The sequence below is a fragment of the Empidonax traillii genome, unplaced genomic scaffold, assembly GCF_003031625.1.
Source record: "Empidonax traillii isolate 1590-97213 ecotype Southwest subspecies unplaced genomic scaffold, ASM303162v1 scaffold127:size982661, whole genome shotgun sequence".
Lineage (NCBI taxonomy): Eukaryota > Metazoa > Chordata > Aves > Passeriformes > Tyrannidae > Empidonax > Empidonax traillii.
This window is the reverse complement of record NW_020955320.1, coordinates 135,277-158,859: the sequence shown is the minus strand read 5'-3', so window position 1 is coordinate 158,859 and position 23,583 is coordinate 135,277. Positions and strand designations below refer to the sequence as shown.

General features: G+C 36.9%; 1 protein-coding gene across 3 annotated transcripts in view; it reads right to left on the bottom strand.

Moving 5' to 3' along the window:
• SMARCA2 (SWI/SNF related, matrix associated, actin dependent regulator of chromatin, subfamily a, member 2) overlaps positions 1–23,583 on the bottom strand; it is a 116,873-nt gene that overhangs the window by 74,971 nt on the left and 18,319 nt on the right. For all 3 annotated transcript variants that reach the window (XM_027883520.1, XM_027883522.1, XM_027883521.1), the window contains 6 exons: positions 21,443–21,566; positions 12,442–12,771; positions 11,494–11,595; positions 9,038–9,287; positions 1,630–1,756; positions 134–307 (listed from right to left, as the gene is read on the bottom strand). In XM_027883520.1, the coding sequence (XP_027739321.1) occupies positions 134–307; positions 1,630–1,756; positions 9,038–9,287; positions 11,494–11,595; positions 12,442–12,771; positions 21,443–21,566 (1,107 nt within the window). The remainder of the gene's footprint in view (positions 1–133; positions 308–1,629; positions 1,757–9,037; positions 9,288–11,493; positions 11,596–12,441; positions 12,772–21,442; positions 21,567–23,583) is intronic.

Here is a 23,583-nt window from a genome sequence, read left to right as displayed (position 1 = left end):
TCACTTATCACATCACTTGGAGTTTTTTGGTTGAAAAACTCCAAAGGTAAATAAGATATATGAAAGGGAAGACCCACATCACAAATCAAGGTGCATTTTTGCCACAGGGCAAACACCTATTAAGTTAAAATACCTGGTGCTTCTGCCTACGCTTCCTCTCCTGTTCTATCTTCTGCTGCTTCTCAAGCTTTTCTGTCATGCGGGCCTCCCTCAAAGTCTGGCGCTTGCTTCGTTTGTAGGCTTTGGAGTTCAGCGCTGTCTCCAGTGTTGTGTCACGACGCATGCAGGCTACTACCTCTTGTCTTAGCTACCAGTGGAAAAAAGAAAAAAAAAACGCAAACCACTCAAAAACCAGAATAATTTTTAATACATGGAGAAACAACTTTAAACACTGTTATGGAAGAACAAAACAATAAGAGACCAATATATATCCCAGCCATCTCTTCCCTTTTCATTACAGTTCTGAAAAGATAGAGCATTTATACAGTTGCAAAAGCTATGTCTTTTTCCCTAAAGAAATCTTAAGTCTACCCAGAATGGCTAAAAGTGCTAATCTCTCTTAATCGTTATTTCTTCCCACTTTACAACATGCTGGAAACAACTATCCTGCTGCAATGAAAACGGACAGCCAAGATGTTATATCATCAATGTAAAACACAAACGAACCAGATTTATAACACCTTTTCTGGTGCTGGGCCTGAACAAAGCTGACAACTTGATTCATTGCCAGCTCCAAAGAAGACAGGTGGAAGAGGTAAATGTAAAGGGCTTGGAAGAGTATTGCCAGCAGTGGAGCAGGGAGAGCCTGCTGCTTTTCATCTGACCTCTGACAAAACTTCATTACAAAGGAGTGCCAAAGGCAGAAGGAATGAAGACTTGGACATCATGGTAAAACTACTGCCAAGGCTTCTGTCAGGAAGTATTCTGCTTGACCTGCCAAACTGCATTTCTGTTCTTCCAAACTAGCTGTAAAAGCCAACAGCAAGAGGCCCAGAAGAGTCTGGCAATGTGATTGCTTCCCTGAAATTCATTTGCTACTAAGTGCACTCAACACCCAGCTTAAATCTTATGTGTGATCTTGTTATGCCTAATTTTCGAAGTCTGTGCCAAAGCAGAAATCCTGAAAACAGATTACAGAGAAATATCACACACACGCCACCAACATACAACTCTTCTAAAACAAGGAGACTCATAGTAAACATGAAGTATGTCCAGAAAGATGCATCTATTGAGGTCTGTGCTAAAATCAACTTGCAGCCTGTCCAGATTTTGTCTTTGTGCCAATGCTACATTCGCTATTAAAGACACAGTTCTACTATTACACTTTAGACTAGAAGATAAATCAATGATCCTTGCGATTCCTTCCAACTCAGAATATTCTGTGATTCTGGGGGATTCTGTGATAATGTAGGAAGCAAAAAGAATACTTGCACATTTTTATTAACGAAAATATATTTTATTTTATTAAAAAAAAAGTATTTCTGTGACTTGGCTGTTGACTAAGTTTGCTCTCTAGGAAAATCTGCTTAGGCTTAGCACTGCTGCAAAATCTTTCCAATTTTCTCTTTGCTACACAAACATGTTTGGTTGCGACTCCTATGAAAATTTTTCTCAAGTAAAAGGCATTACCTGGCGCTGGAAATTCAGTAATCTAAGTGCCTTCAACTCCACCGTAGCTTTGGTTCGCAGATCAGGGGGCAGGGAACCAGGTAAGTTCTCCAATTCCTGGATTCTGTGAGCAATTCGAGCCTGAAGCCTAAGCAAACAGAAAATTGGATAAGGCACCAAGAAAAATCTGCAAGTTGTTACTAAAATTTTATAGTAAAAATTGTATTGTAAAAATAGAGAAATTATCTCAAACATTTATATGTCTGAACTAACAGGTTTTTGCGGAGATGACATTGGGTATCCTATTCCACTTTGAAAATAAATTATCAAATAATGAAAATGTCCCTTGGCCTCTCTCTACATTTTGACTAAAATTAGGTATGTGAAAAGAAACTTGGGAATTTCACTTTACACCCACTATTCAGGATTTTGCCTTCAAGCTTCTTTGATAGTATTATTTAATGCACAGTGTAGTCAGTGATGACATAGACAGCACTTCCCTTAATATCTGGAATTCTACTTCATTATTTTATTGACAAATGAAAATTTTGTTAGTATTCACAGCTACATAACTGCTACGCTATAAATCAAATTCTATTACACTCTTCCTTTACAATCTTTTTTTGCATTCATTTGCAAATTCAAGAGAGAGACTAATGGAAAAGCCAAACAGAACTTGGTTCTTTTTCTATTTTAATATTATCAGAATAATTCTGAAGTTCCTGGAACAACAAAAAGGATGTAATGCTGTCTTACTGCAGGACAGAAAGTTGCTGTCTTCAAGAGGGCAAAAAATTGAAGCAGAATTACATTAGTAATGTTTTTCATAGAGACTGAAAAATGAATCAGAAAGAGTTAGTTCCTAATTGGAGAAAGTTCCATTAAAAGCTGCAAATATTTGTCCAGACCCAGAGAAGTTTATTATTCTTGCAGGAGAAGTCTTCATTCAGAAAACGACACTGGCTTATTTTATTTCCACTATATGTACTACAGTAAAAAAAGTACACATTTTGTATAACTTCATCTGTCACTGGGCATTCCAGTCAGTAAGAAGATATTTTAGTGCACCTAAGGATGCAAAGTCTTGAGAATTAAGTGGTTCCTTGGAGACTAATGTACCAACTCAGTATATTCTGTGATTCTGATTCTGCAGTGTACATTCATACATAAAAGCAGCCAAGATGCTTTTTTAAATCACTGATGCATGCTCTACCTGTTGCTTCTCCACACATGGATGCAATCATGCATCACAACAATTATTTATTACTCTTTTTCCCTTCCCAAACAGCTGCAATGTTTCTCTTGAAACTATCACCTACAAAACAGTTATAGCCAAGCTGCAATTTCCCTGACTTTATTGAAACTCTAAGGGAGCAGTCACAACCTTTCCAAACTCCTCTTTTGAGCTGTGAACTTAGTTAAGCAACTGAATACTGAACATATTTTCAATTTCTTTTTTCATTCTTCTTAGTATTGAGTGTTCCTTCTTGGACTATACATGAGGATGAGCACAAAAAAGTTAATGTAGGTTCTTCCAACATACCTTATGGTTTTAGGTAACTAACTGTAAGAGTCATTTTCAAACAAATATGGAACTGAAATGTTGACTTCCTGGTTCTGTCATAATTGGTTTGTTACTTTAACTCCAGGTACAAAATACACGGAAGTGCCTGCCAAAGTTTACACAGCAGAAATACTAGCAATTGCCAAACTTGGGTTCGGCTGTACATTTCTGTCATCAAAATTATTAATAAAAAACCAAATACACATATTTCTTGAGATATGATTAAACATAATTGAAGCTCATAGTGTATTTACTGTGTCCCATCATAACACTATGCAGTCCACCCCCACATTAAAAAAAAAAGACCCTTCACAGTGCTAATAATTTTCTTTGTTTTTCTCAATTTGAGTATATAAAAAAGCTGATCAGAAATAAATGCACATAAAATTTCATTATTAAATTATAAGGCAAATTAGTATTTTCAGGGTAACTTTTCTTCAACTGTTTTCCTTCTTACATTGAAATGGTCTGCACTGAGCTACAATGACACTTCTATGTTTTTGTGGGTGATAACCATCCTTTTAGAAGGCAGAAGGGGGAAGGAGTCTGAACAAAAAAATCAGTATTTCTAAGTCAGCACAGATATTACTTCAGAAAACTCTGATTGAAAATCAGGACTGTTCTCTATTAAAATGAATAAAAAAGTTTGAATACTAATGAAAATCTATGGAGTATGTACAGAAGAATAATGAAAAATGGCAGTTGGATGGGTTACATACCTGAAACAAACAAAAAAAGGAACATATTTTGAAGTTTAATTTCATACTTCTCTAGAAGTTTAATTTTATACTTTCCTAGAATATAATACATACTTATATATATTGCCTAAGCTACTGACAGTAGTAGCAACAGTAATCATGTTTTCTTCAGTAGTCAGTAGGATTTTTAAAAGACTTTTGTTAACAGACATTGATGTGTTTCTCACCACAGCTACCTTCTAGTCTTTAAAGAGAACCACTGCAGTTTGTTGGACTGTTGCTATCTTCATGGTAAAATGCTTATAGCTATTAGGTAAAGAGAATCCAAAGAAAAAAGTTTCCTAGATGCTTTTTGTAATTATTTGAAGATATAACCTCACCATTTAATGGATGTACTTAATTAATCTTTGCAGTTCAGCACTTTATCTTCATCATGCAGAAAGTAGTCCAGGAATCTACACAGAGATCTCTTTTCAAAACAAGTGATGCACACCCCTTCCTCACTAACTGGGGTCAACAGCAGAGGTTACAGTTCTACATTCAAACCTGTCTGGCACAGATGCCTTGCAGTAAGCCAGGAAGATACCTAAGATACTCTGCAGGTAGCAGAAAGAAACCATGCACAATTTACAGGACATTACCAAGTGTATTACTTTTCAACTAGCAATGAGAAGGTGGAAAAAAACCTTTCAACAAAATAGCACAACTTTAAATGACAGACATCATTATCTTTAAGATAGCTATTCAGTGAGATTTAAAAGCAGCACTTTATTTTAAAGAAAATGTTACAAAAAGTTTTATAAAAGCATGCATATTGGGTTTGCGAGGCCAGGTTTTGGTAGTGAGAGGGGCTATAGGGGTGGCTTCTGTGAGAAAATGCCAGAATCTTCCCCCATGTCCAGCAGAGCCAATGCTAAGCAGCTCCAAGACAGATGTGCCACTGGCCAAGAGTTTTGTTATTTCAATAAGATATAACAATTATGCTTCTGTGATAACATATTTAAAAAGAAAAAAAGTTATTAGGTAGGCTGTCCCCTTGCAGCCCATGGAGGATCACAGGGGTGTAGAGATTCACCTGCAGCATATGGAGGTGGCCAACGCTGGAGAAGGTGGATGCTCAAGAGAGGGCTGTGAAATCATGGGAAATGCGTGCTGGAGCAGGCTCCTGGCAGGGACCTACAGACCCACAGAGGGAGAAGCCCACACTGGAGCACATTTCTTAGTAGGATTTGTGACCTTGTGGGGAATCCATGCTGGAGCAGGCTGTGCCTGAAGGACTGCACCCCATGGAAGAGCAACCCACACTGCAGCAGTTCATGGGCAACTGTTGCCTGTGGGACAGATTCACACTGGAAAAGTTAATGGAGAACTCTTGTCCATGGGAGGGACCCCAGGTTGGAGCAGGGGAAGGAGTCCTCTCCCCAAGCAGCATCAGAAAAAAACCTGTGATGAATTGACCATAATCCCCAATTTCCTGCTGGAAGAGAGGAGGAAGAGCTTGGCAAGGGGGAACAGTGTTTTTAAGATTTATTTTACCTCTCATTATCCTGCTCTGATTTTGTTACTAATAAATTCAATTATTCAGTATCTCCAATTTGAATATGTTTTGCCTGTGATGGTATTCGGTGAGTGATCTCTCCCTGTCCTTATCTCAGCTCATGAACTTCTCTGATATTTTCTTTCCCCTGTGATAGAGCTGCACTGATGGGTGTCTGGTGTCCAGCCAGGGTCAAACAAGTACAGCATATTACGAATTTTTCATTCTGACCAGATTTAAAGGAACACAATTTTAACAGCTCTCCACACAACAATCATTTAACTTCTTATACTGATCAGAATTGTAAATATCTATGTTTCTTTTTATCCATCTTTAGTCACAGACAGATTAACAATTATCACATAATCTCATTTCACAATAACACAGGACAACTACATGAACGTGACAGCAACATTAACTTTCCATTTTCTTTCTCTTTGTTAATATACACTGGGGCCCTTTTTAAGTCAGATCAAGGCTTTTCGGGGAGAAAAATCAGCCTGGTGATGTTTCATTAGATTTAAAGCTTTTTCGGATTCCACAGTATATTAATAGCTGCATTATTGCTTCTCCATCTGTACTAGTCTATTTAACATGTGGTTAACGAACAGAAACTTCAATGTACTTCTAAATGCCTATTTGATGAATTGTTTGATGAAACAAACCATGTAACTTCCTAGAAACAGTGAAAGGAAGAACAAACAGCTACCACTCAAAAAAAAAATTAAATGCAATTTTGGAAAATTACAAAAGTTTAGCAAAAACGAACATATTTCATGTTTACAATATTGTTCTGCGTGTAAAACATGTTCTAACATATAAATCATATGCATGATCCCTTAAGAAATGAAAATGTATATATGGCAGAATGATCCTCCCAAAAAAATCTGTTGTTAAGCACTAGAGAGGTTGCATACAACCAGAGAAATGGCCAAACACATCAAGAATTAACATTTTATCACATAGCTGATGAATTGGCACTAAATTACTGTCTCTTCAGCAGCCCACTTCATATTCTTAGTCCAGAAAACCATGTTCAAGTCACTGACAGTTTAACTCTGGTCAGCAACTAATCACCAGACAGCTCCCTCACTCCTCTCCCATTCCCAGTGCAATAGTGGGGAGAATCAGAAGGGTAAGAGTAATCACAAAAGGAACTTGTGAGTTGAGATAAAAACAGCTTAATAATTTAAAATAATTATTTTTCTAAATTGTAAGGAGAGAGGGGAAAAAAGTAATAAAGAGAGAGGAAAGTAAATTCCAAGAAAGACATGATGCAAATAAAAACACTTGCTCACCACCAGTTGTTCACTGGTTGGTGATGCTCAGCCAGTCCTTAACCTGAGGGCCTTCGCCAACTTTCCCCTTGCTGAGCATGATGACATCATATGGTACAGAATATCCCTGTCATCAGTTGGGGTCAGCTGGCCCAACTGTGTCGCCTCCCATCTTTTTCTGCATTCCCAGCCTCTTCGTTGATGGGGAGGTGTCAAGAACTCAAAATTGTGTAAGCACTGCTCAGCAGTAACTATAACATCAGTGTCTTATCAATGCAATTTTCAGCACAAATCCCAAATACAGCCCCATACAAGCTACTGTGTGAAATGTAACTCCGTGCCTGCCAAAACCACTACAGGTACGGAGTACATATAATCTGCAACTTTCAAGAATTCCCAGGTTCATCCAATTAAAAGTTCACACTTTGCCATAATAAGGCCATAGACCAAAATTTTACCTTTTGCGTCTTTCTATAAGTTTGAAATATGCATCTTTAAAATACCTACATTCTTTCTTTTCATGCAAATGTGTAATTCAAACAGTTTTATAAGTACTTTAAAGTGCTTAGAAAAATACTTCAAAGTATAATGCCCCTTTATTAAAACATTTTACTATGAGATCTCAAGAGTCAATTGTTTCATAAAGCTTTCACTAACCTCACTGGTTTCAGGATACAAATGTTTGTATTGGCTTTTTCCTACTCCTTATTCATTATGAAATTGTGAATACATCATGTTTCTGAATTAAACTTGCCTATATTAAACCGAAATAAAACACCATTCAAAGCTGTTACACTGCTTCTTTCAAAGCTTTTCTCTGATGTTACAGTTTTCACTAATGAAAAGATTTCATGGAATTCTACTTATTCTGGTATTCAAAACAAAACCAAACACCAGTACTGTTCAACACTAAAAAAGCTCGGATCTTTATCTACATGCTAACATAAAAAATAAAAACATAAAACCCTTCTGCTGCAGAATCCCTATTAAATTTTCACTTCACTTACTCTGCTAAGAAGATCAGTATATTTAGAACTTGTAGATATGCTGTATTGCAACTGGTTCTCTAAATTAGTAAAAGCATCACCACTATTTTCTGTCATTGCTCACTTTCCTTCATTTATGCATACTAAGGCATAATCTATTGGCACAAATAGTGCAACAGAGCAGGGCTGGAAAGACAGGAGAAGTAACAATTTGAGATTATATACTGGCCAAATGATCCCCTAGTGCTCCAATTCTTCAGTCAGAGCAAGGGTAGACAATATAATGGTGTGTTCTGCAAGCTTTCTGAAAAAGATGCTAGAAAAAAGGGATTGCTCACACTGAGACAGTTATGGCAATTCAGTCCTAGGGTATATAAGGGTAAGACTGACAGAATAACAACAAAAACATGCTGATAAATTACTTAAGCATTATCTGATACAAAATTTTTCTGCAATCAAGGCCTGAAATACTTTGTGGTGTTTTACCTTCAGAAAGCGAAAGTCACTAAACCAGTCTTCTGTGAGATCACCGTCCTTTTTGGTTGCCTTTCCTAGAAACTCACTGTTAAAGTAACTTCAAGACGCATCATCAGTCCAAAACTAGTAAATACCCTAAGTGCAATTACTTCCCTCTGACTAATGATCATCAGGAACATATTTTAAGTGCAGGTCAAAATCCTTCTGCCTAGCAGACTCTCTAGGTCAGTTGTTTAAGAAGCTTGCTGATTAGAAGAGGGAAGAAGTCTCTTTTTAACTCCAAAAAAAAGGTCACCCTTTATACTTTCTAGCAAATATACTTCACCATCCATCTAATTCACTCAGGAGGCAATTTTTAAAAATCATGTGTTCTGGTAACCTTTTTTAATCTTGCCTGTGCTTTCTTACTATTATCTCTAGTCTTTGGTAGCCAGCCAATGACATCATCCCTAATAAAATTTGATTTTGCTGTAGCCACTAACTCATCAGCCTTTTGACCCCCACTGCTCTCTTCTAACTTCCCTTTTGTTTATAATACTGAAAACTTTCTGCACTGAATTGATTTCTCTGTAGATTACAAGGATTTTGATTTCCTAATTTTCACTGTTTGCACCATCCAAGTAATACACTAACCCAACAGAGCCTTTGAGCCTGTTTTAAACCTAAGTGGTTCGCAATGATACTGCCAGCACGTTTTACTAGTTTGTAACTTGGGGAAGAATTAAATCATCATTTGGTCTGAGGTTTGTGTACTTCTCTGTGACACAGCATCTCTCTGGAAACTCAGTTTACACGACTGGTACTACAGGAGCTGATGGAAAGGAGTATCAGTTGAGAATGTGAAAAACAAGAATCTGCATGTGCATTTTAATCTTGTTATTTGCTTTTACCTATATTCACGTTCTTGGAGTATTTCAACAGGATCCAATCCTTGTGGTTTCTGGATAGGGCTGATGCGATTCTGCTTTTGCTGCAGCTGGACAATGGGAGAAGGTTGTCCAGGTGGTGGCTGTGGTACAGAGGGCCCAGGCATGGTGGCAGCAGGCTGGGTGGCAGTGGGGGCAGGAGAAGGCCTCCCACTAGGGGCTGGTGCTGGAAGCTTTTGTTGTGCATTGGAGACACTCATATCTGGGGCTTGGCCTGAAACAGTAATAGTACTGATTCGTAACATGAGTTATGGAAAGCAGGAACAAAATCCACATGGTTTCTGAAGACAGAAATGAAGGTAAGGCAAACATTCAGTATCACCAGAAAAAGCACACTGAGATAGACTACATTCTGCTTTTAAAACAGACATACTAAAATGCAAGTGTACGATACACTGCAAGAAGTGGCCCAAAGAAAAACAAAACACCTGAAACGTTATGATAAATGCTGTTTCTTTTGCCATTCCTGAAGACTTTAAATTCTAATGTTAGAAAGAATAAAACAGCTATAGAAATTACTTCCTGCAAATGCAGGACCTCATTCTGCCTCTTGTTCACTCTCCCTGCACCACTCAGAAGAAAGCATCTATACCACAACCTGACAACGGCAGAAGCAGGTCTGATTTTAGAGCTCTATCTGAACTTGATAACCATACCAAAATTTTTACAACTGTATTTGGAAGTAACTGCCAGATATAAATAGCTTGCATTTCATTATGATCTCCTATTAACTGCATTTATTTCAAATGCTAGGAATTCTATTATTCTAATTGTCTTGAAAAGTAACACCTCAGTTAACACGAAAATAGTACCTGTCATTTATAGACACTAGGGGTCATAGATTTCAGTATGCCATTATGACAAATTATCTATGCATTCAGATGTTCACAAATACACTAACAACAGACATTGCTAGAATAAAAATATTAAGTTTCTGAGGAGTCATAGTCATTTAATGCTAGGGAAAACAACTACAAAGTACATCTCAATCTTGTAATCAACCTTAATTGAAACCCAGCATCCTGAAATCAACATAAAAAGATTTCTTCAAGATCACCATTTGTCATTCACACATCTGAATCAAATTTCAGAAAAGAAACTCGAGCACAAGCTGTAGATTCTGTATTTAGCAACACTGCACTTCAGCTTATAAAAAATAAGAAAAAAAGCAAGCCCACCAAAAGCCTCTGTGCAGCCTCAGTTTTCAGGGAATCATGCAAGTTGAATGACTGTGTAATGAGTGACAAATAAATCTGAAGACATAAGCACAGTCTCTAAAAATACATCAAATAAAACCTCCAGAAAGATATAGCAAGGACAAACGAATTCTTCCATATTAAAAAAAAACAGTAATGAAAAAAGACGAACACTAAGCAGCTTGTAGTTAAACAGGACAGACATACTGTTATGACATACTGGATTATTTAGCTACAGCCATCCACCTAGCAATCTTGTGTACCTGCCAGAATTTTCTAGCAGCAGCGTTTGAGCTAGAAGGCCCTGTGCCTCATAAACTCATACATACAACCTCTCCAGAAACACCTACTCCCTTTTTATTATTCTACTCAAATTTTAAGTATTGATTGGGAGTACTCCAAGAAAAGCAATCCTACTTCTGATTACACACTGCTATTTCATTTTCTTTTTATGTTGCGCTAAGTTATCGAATAATGACAGAGACTTTGTTATGACCTTAACTATCACAGAGTCACCACTGATCCTAGATTTGCCCACAAGAAACATAACATACATAATACCTGTACCATACAAGAAGCTGGCATTATTCACAAGTCTGCACTACTATACTTTTTTTCAAATGTCTCTAAAATATCCTCCACAACTTCAAACAATATGTATTACCAGGTTTTCTAATTATTTTAAAATCAATACTTCTTTCACTCTACTTTGAAACAATAAAATCAGTCTGTAAACCGAAATCTGAATGATTGGGTTCAAAACCTGATTATCGCATAGGGGGAAAAGGTTATACTGTTCATTTGATCTTGAAGACTACACTGATCATTCAAAGCTACTCGATTCCAAAACAAGAAAACAAATGAACAACAACAAAAAAAGAAAGCAGCCTAATTCTATCATGATTTGAAAACTTTTGTTCACAGTAGCAAAGACTACACCGAAAGACAAGCTTGCCGCAACTAAGCACGTTCAGAAAACTATTTATTAAGTAGGTTTTATGGTTGTCGCACAAGCAGCTTACATATTTCATTCTGATTGCAAAAATATGCTTCATGTTCAGTCTGTCTAAAAATTGCAGTAATTTCAAGTGGGTCATTCACAGATGAATAAAAGGTTAGACTCTCCTTGATTAAAATCTTAGACACAATAAAGGTTACACTATTTTTCTTCATGTCTTTTTACCTTTTGTTTTCAATTTCCCCTGCACCTTTTCCCCACTATACCTTCAGTCCAAGTTTTAGGGGTAATGGCGGTTGTATGTCCAGGCATCCCCGGAGCAGGCCCTGGTCCAGCTGCAGCACCACTCATTGCATGTAATCCAATACCTGCAATTTGACAGAGGAAAAAAAAATTGGTAAGACACAAAGCATTTTCAAGTATTCAAAACATCATTCTTCTTTCTAACATGACAGTCTATTCAGGGAAGTTGTACTTTTCTTCATTAAATAAGGATTTAAGTAGCTTTTATTGTGAAAAAATATATGTAATGAAGTGTATTAAAATCATATTTAATGAAAAAATCCCAACTTATTTGGTAGCAAAGCCATATCCACCGAAATTTAGTGAATGGTGAAATCATTAAAATGATTATTTAAGAGAAAATAGTATCATCTTAACCTTCAATTTCTAATGAAAACTCATTAATGGAAGTGTTTAGAACTAACAGGTGCAGTTTTCTTAGGAGCAAAATGTGCTTGCTTACCACAATATAATATCTATTACCATTAAGAGAAAAAAATCAGGACCCTTTTTTTTCCTTACATCTACACATAGTTTGTTTTACTTTCAACAACCTAAATAATCAGGCAACTCACTCCCGATTATTTATGTGCTTTCCTGCATAGAGACAGAAGACTGAAATTTCACTCTAAGAAAAACAGTGAAATTGCTATCAGTATGGTATGATTAACATTCAAAAATTGGCAACCATAATTAGGACAGACATAGTACTGCACAGTGAAATAACTTCTATTTCAGTTTTGACAATACCCTATTAATAATAGATGTGTTTTATGCACTTGTTCAAGCTTAAAATCAAGGGCCACGCTGTTCACTTCGATGCCAGAGTACAGTCCCATATTACAGCCCTGTATGGTACCCATTTCTTAATCCACCCCAGGCAGACCTTCAAGAATTACCTGAGCAATGACTCTTACCAGGCATTCACTTACCAGATTGTCTGCTGAAGGCACTGGGAGGCTGCTGCTGTTGAATGCCAGGCAGGGTCCTCTTGCCCTGAACAGCAAGCTGGAGGTTTTCAGGTAAAGGCTGACCTCTAGCCAACATTTTATATGCCAGAATCTGAGCCCGCAGCTGATGCAGCTGTGCAGGGCTGAAAGGGGAAGGCCCTCTGTTAGCCTGGTTCATAACTTGTGGGTCTCCTGGTATAATGGGTCCTGGCTGACTGGGTGTCATCTGAGGTGGTGTTGGACCTCCTCCAGACATTGGACTGGACACATGCTCTGGTGCTCCTAGCGGAGATGGGTGTGGCGACATATAACCTAGAACGGGTAAAAGAACAAAGTTACCTTTCTGTTAGTTAAATCTAGACTCCATCAAATTTCTTTAACAGTACACAGAGTAAAAAAACGTCTATCTCAAGTCAGGATAGCTGTAGTATTTTCTGCAATGACAAAGTGCAATCTGAAGTTCCCTGGGACATCAAGATAGTCTCAGGAGTTATTCTTTGAAAAGAACTACAATTATTTAGTCCAAAATTTCCTAAAAATAACAATTACTTCAAATGTAAGACAAAGGGTAAGACAAACTACAATATGAAATACAATTCAGAAGCATAAGGATATGGTACTGTTTACTAGAATTCTAGATAAACATTTCCTTGTGGAACACATGCAGTGAAGTCTGCCTAGTTTAAAGTTTAATACTCTAAGTTTTGATGCACACACATTAGGAAATAGTCACTCACTTCTGCAGCCCCTCTTGGCCAAAACTCACCAACTTACAGAAATAGAAAGAAATCATATTCACTTTCTATACAATTGCTCTTTAATGTATAGAGAGTAAAGGTTTGAGCCAGAGGAATGCTCAATACCTTCTGCCATCTGGGTGCTCAACAGTTTGCGACATCAACTGCGAGCATAAAAATCACCCTCTGAAGAAGCTACTGAAGACTATGCTACTCTGTAAAGTTCTAGCAGAGCAATCACAGTTCTGAAATATTAAAGCACTTGAATTTTAATTACACCTACTGTCCTTGAGTTTCACAATGCATAGCAGACAGCAAATTTATTTTTTTTCACTCACTAAGAATGAAAAAGAGGTTATGATATTTACCCACCTCCATTCTGATACTGTGGAACACAAATAATGTTCTTAAAAACTGGAAAAGCCTACAAAAATAATAATTATAAAAAAAAAATCTAGAAATCTTCTGGTTTATTTCTGTTCCATGTTAGGACGCTACAGATCACAGAACTCCTATGTTCATGCCACATTCCTGACACCAAATCTACACCAAATCTTCCCTCACTCTTCTTCCTGTCACTTTCAAGTGAAACTAGATCAATTTCACCTATATGGAGTCCAGATCACAGAAGAAAGAAATTTTGCCCTCTCTTTACCTTCACTGTTCCTACTGACCCTTCAGTAAAGGCAACATAGGCAAAACCTCAAAGTAGTTTCAGCTCTTCTGGGATGACAGGAGCTGTAAGTCACTAGAACTTAAAAAAACGGAGAAATGAGAGTGCTAGGGAATTGATATTTGTGCTAATTGATGCTGAGGTCTGGGGATAAAAATGTAACAAAGTAAAAGTTGTAAGTATGACACAGACAAAAAAGAGAGGATTTCAGTTCTAAAAAAGGAAACCGAGTTGGAAGTACAGTAGGAAAAAAATGGTTTTGTGAGGGGAAAGACCAGACAAGACAGAAACAGAGTGAGTTCAATCTAAAGAAGATGATGACTGGAAAGAAAAAAGATTCTGATGAGGGTAAGAAAAATTACACAGTTTAAGAGAAAAAGGAGAAAGTGAGGGGAGGAGTTCAAAAAAAAGGAAGTTGTAATTACTGAAGCTACTTACTAGCTAATATAAAAATTTTTATACATCCCTTGATGATGATAAAAGGTATGGTAAAAAAGTGTAAATTTATTCCATTTATTCATCTCCTTCCACTAACTTACTTTTGTCTCTTAATTTTTTAAAAAGAAAATAGGGCAAAAGCTACAGATCCCTCTTGCTGAGAACACTGCTTTAAAAAAACAACCACTATGTCACAACAACAACAACAACAAAAATACAACTACATTACTGTTTTATAGTATAAAATGGGGTTTATTGCAATGTTTATCCATTATTACATTTTTAAATCTCAGGATTCACTTTAAATGGCACCAAATTCAAACTACATTGTTTTCTAAACTGCATTTCAAAGAATAGTTTCTTTCCCTCCTCAGGTTATATTGTCCAAGTTATAAATTCCTTAATCACTGACAGATGTCAGACTCAGGATCTTGAAATCCATCTGGACTATAAAAATTTAGAACAGTGGTGTAAGATATTGAGTACTTTTTTTCAGTCCTGACAGTTTGAGGCACAAGTCTGTGACTATGTTTTGCAAAGAGGAGTTTTCAGAAGTTTTTTGAGCCTTCTAGATATATGTTTATTATTTACACTTTCTCTCTCCCTCAAAGTCATCTGCATTAGGATTCCTAACAACAGGAAACTATGCTTGACAAGAGGAAGAATGAAAACAAACTCCCGTGAAATATGTCAGAACCTTCCAAACTTCTTGCAAAGGGGATAAAATGTGGCATTTACAAAATATAAATTTTGTTATGCTATATGGATATTTTCCTTTACAGTCTGAAAACTTTCATAAGACAGTGAGACAATACACAGAGACACAAGCCTGTCCTAATGAAGTGTTTATCCTACTTGCTTTTTTCCTGTCCTATTACACATACTTTAATATAACTGAGCATGCACACATAAAGATCTGCTAAATTTGAGTTTAACCACCATATACCATAAATGAAAAATATTTGAGGCACAGTCCCCTGGAATGCTAAATATACAGGCAAAGACAGAGAGGCTTTTGAACTCTGCAAACATGCTTTCATCTGCTATGAAGATTTTCAAATGCATTTTTCTGTAACACACATGAATTTCCACAGTAAATATTCAGCAGGTTTTTAATTACCTAGCTAATTATTACTTGCTGAACTGCCAAACACCCCTTCTTCTACACCTTCCACAGAAATTTTTCTTTTTTATTCTGCATGAATCATTGTTTAATTTAACCTTGAGAAAGGTAGATGGCAAAAGCACTGAATGATAATGTGCACAACAAAACATAAGAAATCTACACATTTGCAAAAGACAATACATAACCTATAGTTCCAAAAAATATAGAGTAGAAGTCATCCAGCATGAGGAAAGGAAGGCCCAACAGTCCAACCTATCATTTAATGCTGTATCAGGTTTCTCCAGAAACAGGTTTATCTTGTTTGAGTTCTGAAAACCTCCAATGACAATGATTCTTAATCAATCTGAATTTCCTTTCTCTTAAGTCCCACCAGAATTTCATTCACATAATTTCTGACCATTACTTTTCTGCTTTTGCTATGCATCTCTGAGGAAAGTCCGATCTGTCTTCTCCATAATCCTTCAGTGGGTCACAGAAGCAGCACATCACAGACTAGTCTCAAGTTTTCAGCAGTAAAAAATCCACTGTTTTCTTAACTGTATACATGATCAGCAATATATCACTCTTTTCATCCACTAGTATCAACTTTTCAACACGCTACCACAGCACATGATAAACAACGCATATTCTTTACAATATTAACACTGGAAGAAATCCTAGTTCTAACACATCACCAAACCCACGTATTTTTGGAGGGAAGACTGTATGCAAAGTTTCAGCTCTACTTGCTTTCTGTCTCATTTAGTTAACAGAAACAAGTAACATCTTTCTTATCTGTTTTAAAGCTGAAGAACCAGAGAGCTAAAAACTGAGACCTTTTTCTTCACATTTAATGCTATAATGAAACAAAAAAGAACACATCTGAATGAATTCTAGACCCTGGTAATGAGTATGACAGAGGAGGAGTCTAGGTTTTAGCAGTCCAAACACAGAATGTTGAACTGAGGTCTTGACTCACCATTAAAAATTAAGAAGACTTAAACAATGAAAGTGTCTGAGGATCATGTATGTCACCTTTTTATGCTAAAACCATTAGCAAGGGTACATTTTTACTCACAAATGTGACTGTAAGAGAATTTGTGGATCAGGAAGATACAGATAGGATTGAAGAAATATAGTTGTGTAAGTCATTTAACAATCACTTCAACCATCAACTGAAGTTAGCATAAACAACAAAAAAGCAACCAAATACATCTCCATAACACATAGCAGGAAAGCAAAACATCTTAGATCACAGTGGAAAATACCTCCTTATTGGACTGAGGCTACAAACTTTCTTAAGGTAAGCAAAATATAACACTTCCCTGTCTGTAGTGTGGCCAGTGTTAACACCAGTTCTTGTGAAACTCTGAACAAAGAGAAAGGTCACGTGTGTCCAAGTCATTTAAGATAAGGAGTATAGAAATAAACTACTGAAAGGTCTTACACCGGCAGGTAGGTGCATAAGGGGGCAGATCTTTTCTCATCTTTCAAAGGCTGAAAGAATTCAGAAGAGGAAGTGTAACTAATTTAAGTAAGGACAATGAATATTGCCTGTGAAGTAGCAGTATACTAATGAATTCTGTAAGTTAAACTTTTTAACATACTGCAAGATGATAAAAAATAAATACAGATCAAGTCCCAGAATCTGCAGGCCTTATGTTTCCATCTACAAACAGCAAGGAAAGACAGACAAACAACTCAAACTGGATTGTATTTCACTGCTGTAACACAGTGATTTCATTTGCTCCAAATCCTGAAAATACAGAAATTGTTAACTTCAGTCCATTTATATATTCTTATGAATTATTTAAAATATTTTATTTTATATATGTATCTGGCTTGTCTTTGCAACTTTTCCCAGTCCTCTTACAAAGTCAAATCTAACTGTAATTTTAATCTTCTGAAGAACTGTTTAACAGCCTAACAATTTATGATAAATTTAATACTTTTCATATAAATACTGCGAATTTCAGCACAGCTGATTCACGGAGGCTGAAGGCAGAATTTAATACAATTCAGATTCAGTTAAATTAAGTAAGTTTACTATTTAAACAGCTAAACATGAAGTTGGAATGATGTTTTTTTCTTCCATTTAACCTATTAGCATCAAAAGAAAGGTATTAAGACTTCACAGGGACATCACGTGTAAGTTCAAGAAAAGAAAATTTGTGACGAAAACCCGTCAGGAAAGTCACCCTTTCACCAATTTGGCATTAAGAGTGGAAAGGAGTAACTGTTGAGGCGAAAGATACCATTTCATACTATTTTCCCTATAAATTAACATCAGACTCCTGAAAATTATCCTATTTCAGTATGCAATAAAAATGTATCAATCTGTCTGAGCTAGTAACACATTCTTTCTGCATGACTAGCATCTCACTGAGTAAGAAGAAAATATAAATCCAGGAACTAAAGCTGCATACCTCAACTTAGCAATTACTGTTAAAAAAAGGCAAAAACCTCAGAACAGTAACTGCCATTCAAACAGCATAAAAGCACTCAGGAAAAATTACAGATTTTTTGTAGATTTAGCTCTTAAGTGTTTCTAATCTTCTCATCATTCATCTCACCTCAAAAAAAAGGGTAATTATTTCTTAACACAGACCATAAGAATCACTACTTTCAAAATTCTCTATCAGTATTCTCTTACTGTTCATTCTCAACTGAATGCTTGATTTACATAAATCATATCTACAACTGTATGTGCAGTTTGCCAATTTATTTCTAATTTATCACCCCCATTTGTAAGCACTTATTTTATAAAAAAACTTGCCTTTTACTTAAAGACAATCTTTTGCAAAACTTTCTTCTTTAACAAAAGAAGAATGACTGGTATTGGATCATTTGACATCTAAATGAAATCTCATTTTGTGATCACTTCCAACTGTAAACTGCATACAGAAGGACTGCGGCCTACACATTTATCACAACTGTTCCACTCAAATCTCTAAGAACTGAAGCATTTTATGAATACTATCCATCTTCCTATTCTTTCCACTGTTTCCTACTCTAACTTACCAACCTGGACAACCTCAAGAATTGTGACTTTTTGAACCTCATGAAGTTCAACAGGGCCAAGTGCAAGGTCCCACACAAGGGTCAAGGCAATCTCTAGTACCAATACAGGCTGGGGATGCAGGGATTGAGAGCAGCCCTGCCAAGACAGGCCTAGGGGTGCTGGTGGACAACCAGTTTGACATGACCTGGCAATGTGCACTTGTAGCCCATAAAGCAAACCACATCCTGGGCTCATCAAAAGCAGCGTGAACAGTTGTTTTTCCTGCTCTGCTCTTGTAAGACCCTATCTGAACTACTACATCCAGCTTTGAAACTCTCTGCAAAGGAAAGACGGATCTATTGGAGTGGGTCCAGAGGAGGTCCATGAAGATGATCAGAGGTCTGGAGTACCTCTCCCAAGAGGACAGGCTGAGAGAGTTGGAGTTGTTCAGCCTGGGGAAGAGAAGGTTCCAGGAAGACCTTATTAAGACTTTTCAAAACTTGAAGTTGCTTACAAGAAAGATGGAAAGAGACTTTTAAAAAGGACCTGTAGTGACAGGAGACACAGTTTTAGAGAGTAAATTCAGACTAGATAAAAGGAAGACTTTTTTTTTTTTAATGAGGGTGGTCCAACCCTGGCATAGGTTGCCCAGAGCAGTGGTACATGTCACATCCCTGGGAACATTCAAGGTCAATTTCAACGGTGTTCTGAACGACCTGATCTAGCTGAAGATGTACCTGTTCACTGCAAGGGAGTTGGACTAAACAACTTTTAAAGGTCCCCCTCCAACCCAAACCATACTATGTTTCTGTGATTCTGTGGCTTTTCCCTAAGACTATTCTCAATTACCTGAATCATAGGCATAAAATTAAAAGACAATGTTCTTTGATTTAACCAGAGCAATATTTAACTGATAAATGGCCATTCTGCTGATGCTTCCAAACTAATGGCCAAAGTTTAGAGTGATCCATTTCCTGAGGTTTTAAACTTCTTCATCTACTTTCCCCAAAACACCCCAAAAATATTAATTAGTGCATATTTATCTACTTCAACTTGAGGCCTACAAACAATAAGCCACGAAAAAAAAGGACCTCGAACTAATAAGGTGTAATTTTTATTTGACACTCATGTTGTTAAAAATTGTACATAATTGTGTACTGCAAGCTCAACAATCACATATTTATAAAGAAATGAACCTTATAGTAGATCTTGTTTTCTAACAATCTACCATACACAGCTGAAGATTTTGTCAGGATTTTAAGAGTTACCAGGCATTTTTCTGTGGATTCTCAAAGAGTTGATACTGTCCTTTTTTTGCCATGAGTGTGGGCATGGTTAAACTCCCTCTCTTTTAACACCTTGCATATTTCCACAAAACTTGTAAAAACACAAGTCTAATGTAGTGGGATATCAAACAAAAAGTAACCAGTAGGTTGAAAATCTATTAAGGAATCTGGTTTTCTCTCTTGGATCTGCAAACTAACGGGGAGAAAGTACAAGGTTAGCAAATGGGACTTTGCCCAGCCGGTATCAGAACAGTCTCAAGTACCATCACCATTTTTTGTGGAAAAGGTTAACTGGGGAAGAATAAAAAAATGGAGACACAGAGGCAAAGAAAGCTATAATGTTCCTCTATGATGTCAAGAAGAGTATTAGAAATACTAGAGCATGTGTGGGCTTTTTCGACTGTTTCTTTTAAAAGCCTGCTCCATATTAGAACTCCAGTAATGTCTACTGACCTTGTAAGAGTTGACAGCATACACCAAAAAGAGAGCAGAGATCTGCAGTCCTTAGCCTGACAGAGCTCCTACAAATACAATCATCTTTTTGCAGAGCAAAACTACCTGAAAGTGTAATCTCAGCCTGCACACATATGAAAACAACTCAGGGGCTACTTGTATTTGAAGTATTTGCAATTCATGCTTTTGTATTTTCAGCATATAATGTTCCAGTTTGACCCATCTTCATCGTCAGACTAAATGCTCTCTTCATCACATGCAAGATGTCCTCTGAATGCAAAGACAAGTAAAATTTTTCTCTCAGATGATCATGCTTGCATCTTGTAGAAATCAATGGGTTTTACCTGATGAAGAATTTGCCTCTACATAGTCAGTTCTATTTTACTTAACTGATATTGAAAGGTTTAATGGAAAATTTACTTTCTAATTTTCAAGGTCCCAGGATGGGATTCAGCTGACAAATTAAAGACTAGTACTTCAGTCACATCCCACTGAAAAGTCACAAACCAGTTCAGGCTCAATCATTTTGCTGATCTGTAGCTGGTTTTTTTCCTTCCAACATTTCCCCTATCCTATGTCATAAACATGTAAATGCATCAAATGAGGAGCACCTCTTAATAGATCTGTGTAGAGTGTGTCACGCCAAGAGCCTAATTTCATTTGAGATTCTTCAGATGTTGCTGTAACATAATTAACCATGCAATATACAAAGCCTTATCTGATGAACTTATTAATAGGAGCAAGTGTTTCCAACATACCAGGTTGCTCACGTCCTTTCATGTTGTGGACTATAAGACACAAAAAAGGCATGTAGCAATGTGTGAAAAAGAGTTTCTATTTTCTGGCATAAAAAACATTGGAAAGAACTTTGATCAGCACTTTAACATTACAAGCGTTAAAGAATTTCTCCAGGTTTGCTTGGGTTCTTTTCTCTTATAATTTCTTCACCAAAGGATTAAAAGAAATCATATTTAATGCACTTATATTTAAAACAGGCACATAAAATAGGAGATAACTAGATGGAGGGTTTTTTTAGAGATGTGAACTGAAATCTGTGATAGATTTAGGTGAATTACTTGCCCCAGCCACAGGTTTGAACCTTAGCTTTTTTCCACCACGTGACTGATGGACACTCCAGAAAGCAAAGGGATTCAGTTATTCTCCTTGCTTTACTCAGCCTTTCCAAACAAAGCTGAAAGGAAATAACTGGAAATCTGTTACATGCTACTACAGATTCTTTGCGGAGCAAAGGGACCCCAAAATCACACAGCATACACAGTATGGACAGACCTTGGCTATGCTGATCCATTGGACTCTGAGGTGGGCCCATTCCAGGATGAGGAGGTCGCATACTCTTCATGGAGCCACAATGAACATCTTCAACCATTCCTTTTTCATGCAAGCCATCAATAGACTGTGAAGACAAAGTAAGTATTTATACAGAGATAGTATATAAATCCACTATAAAAATTCAAAGGACTTAAAATCTAAACAAACACATGAAGAGTAAAAACAATGAGAACCTTTACCCTGGAATCAGACATCTGAGGAAGCACAGAACACCATTAGACTGCTTCTACCCTGTTTCTTTTCTACCCCCCTCCGCCTTTTTTTTTTTCCTCTCCTTATGAACTGTTTGGCAATGCAGGGAGGTAAACTGTCCAAATACAAACACATGAATTGTATTAGGATCATATTACAAAGCAGTGGAACACATACTAACTTACTAAAGTACAGCCTGTGGCTTGGCTTGAGTTATTTTTAGCACAAACTTTGCCCTTTCAGTTATTGCTCTACTGGAATGTCCCAAACACTGTTCCTCTTCAAAAACAAGGAGAGCATTGCAGAAGGTAACCTCATCTTCACTGGCAAAAACAAGGACAGGCAGTCAAGGAAGGGAAAGCAATACTTGTGCTCCCTGTAGCTCCTGTCACCTCATTCATTCATCAAAAACTACAGTTCCCAGGGTACTTGAAATGCAAAACAGGTCCACGTGCCCAAAAAACATGCTTAATGCATGCTGGGCACTAAAAAAGGTTCCATTACAGAAACTGAAGGAATCTGAAAGTGAAAATATGGGAAAAATAACAACAGAAAGTAGATGTCTTAAGAAAATAATTTTTACCTTCTAACTAGGGAAGAGATTAAGCTCATTAACTTCTAACTTAAAGCTCTGCAAGGCTTTGTATTAGGGAGGAACAGCCTGGCATCACTTACTTAGCCTCTCTCTATAGAAATACACAGCTCTGCCCCTCTCTAACACATGCACAAACACATGAACAAACGCACACTACACATTGCTCTTGCTAAACCCTACTGTTAATGGAGATCTTGCTGTCTGTTTCATCTAAATGCACATCTACTTACTGAGAATTCTTCATAAAATGAGAGTTAAGATAACTTACTACAGTGGAAAATACAGAGAGCTAACCAAAACAGAGTGCAAGAAGAGAAGGAAGGGGCAAGGGAAAAAAGTGATACATTTCTTATTTTTGAGTAATTTGTTTCACATGAGTCAATTTAAACAAAACTGAAGAAAGGTCATGCTTTCTACAAAGTAAAAAATAATTCTAAATTTCAATTTGTAAACCCTTCATATAAATTTTTTACTTTCCATTGCAATCATCAGATTTGATTGAAAGTACCTTTACACATACAGAAATTTTTTTGTTGTTGTTTATCAACATTTTTGAAGGATTTCACTCTAATTTTTCTGTATCAGAACTATGGGTTAAAAGGAGAAAAGTTATGAAAAAGAAGTAAAATGGATTTTTTATGTTTCATTAAATCCTTTAGTTCTCATGACAGTATAAAAATATTTTTGAAAAGACCTTGTATCAGAAAAACACTCACTACTCCAGAAGCTATTTTTGATTACAAGAACTAGGGATATGGAGTAGAAACATAGAGACAGATGACTGATGCATTAAAAATAGTTCCACTTTGCTAACCCAGTAAATCCCAATGCCCTTTTCTGAGATATGAAGATCCCTCCCTCTCTTTGCCCTTGCTAACAAAGGTAACCAACACAGAAGCGAACACACAGTTCACATTCTGTGCACAGGAGCTGAGTACAACAGAAACCAGAACATCTGTAAAGCTAAATACATTTTGCCATGGTATGTTTCAAGGACTAAATATTTAGAGCCACCAAGAGGAGAAGCAGACCATGCAGGAAATTTGATCTGATTTCCAGAACAGAAGGCTCTAGTTGGACACATTTGTGGTGTGACTGTTGGGATGGGTTTCATGGCACTAATAGGTGGCAGCCATGAAACCTCTGTGAATCCAGGTAGCTCTGAATGGGACTAACACGGGATACAGCATGCATACAGAAGTACCAGCATCAGAAGTACCAGCACACAGAGGGTTGGGAAAGGAGCTGTGTTAACAAAGACCAGAAGCAAAGAGAAAAACAAATATGGGGCCTT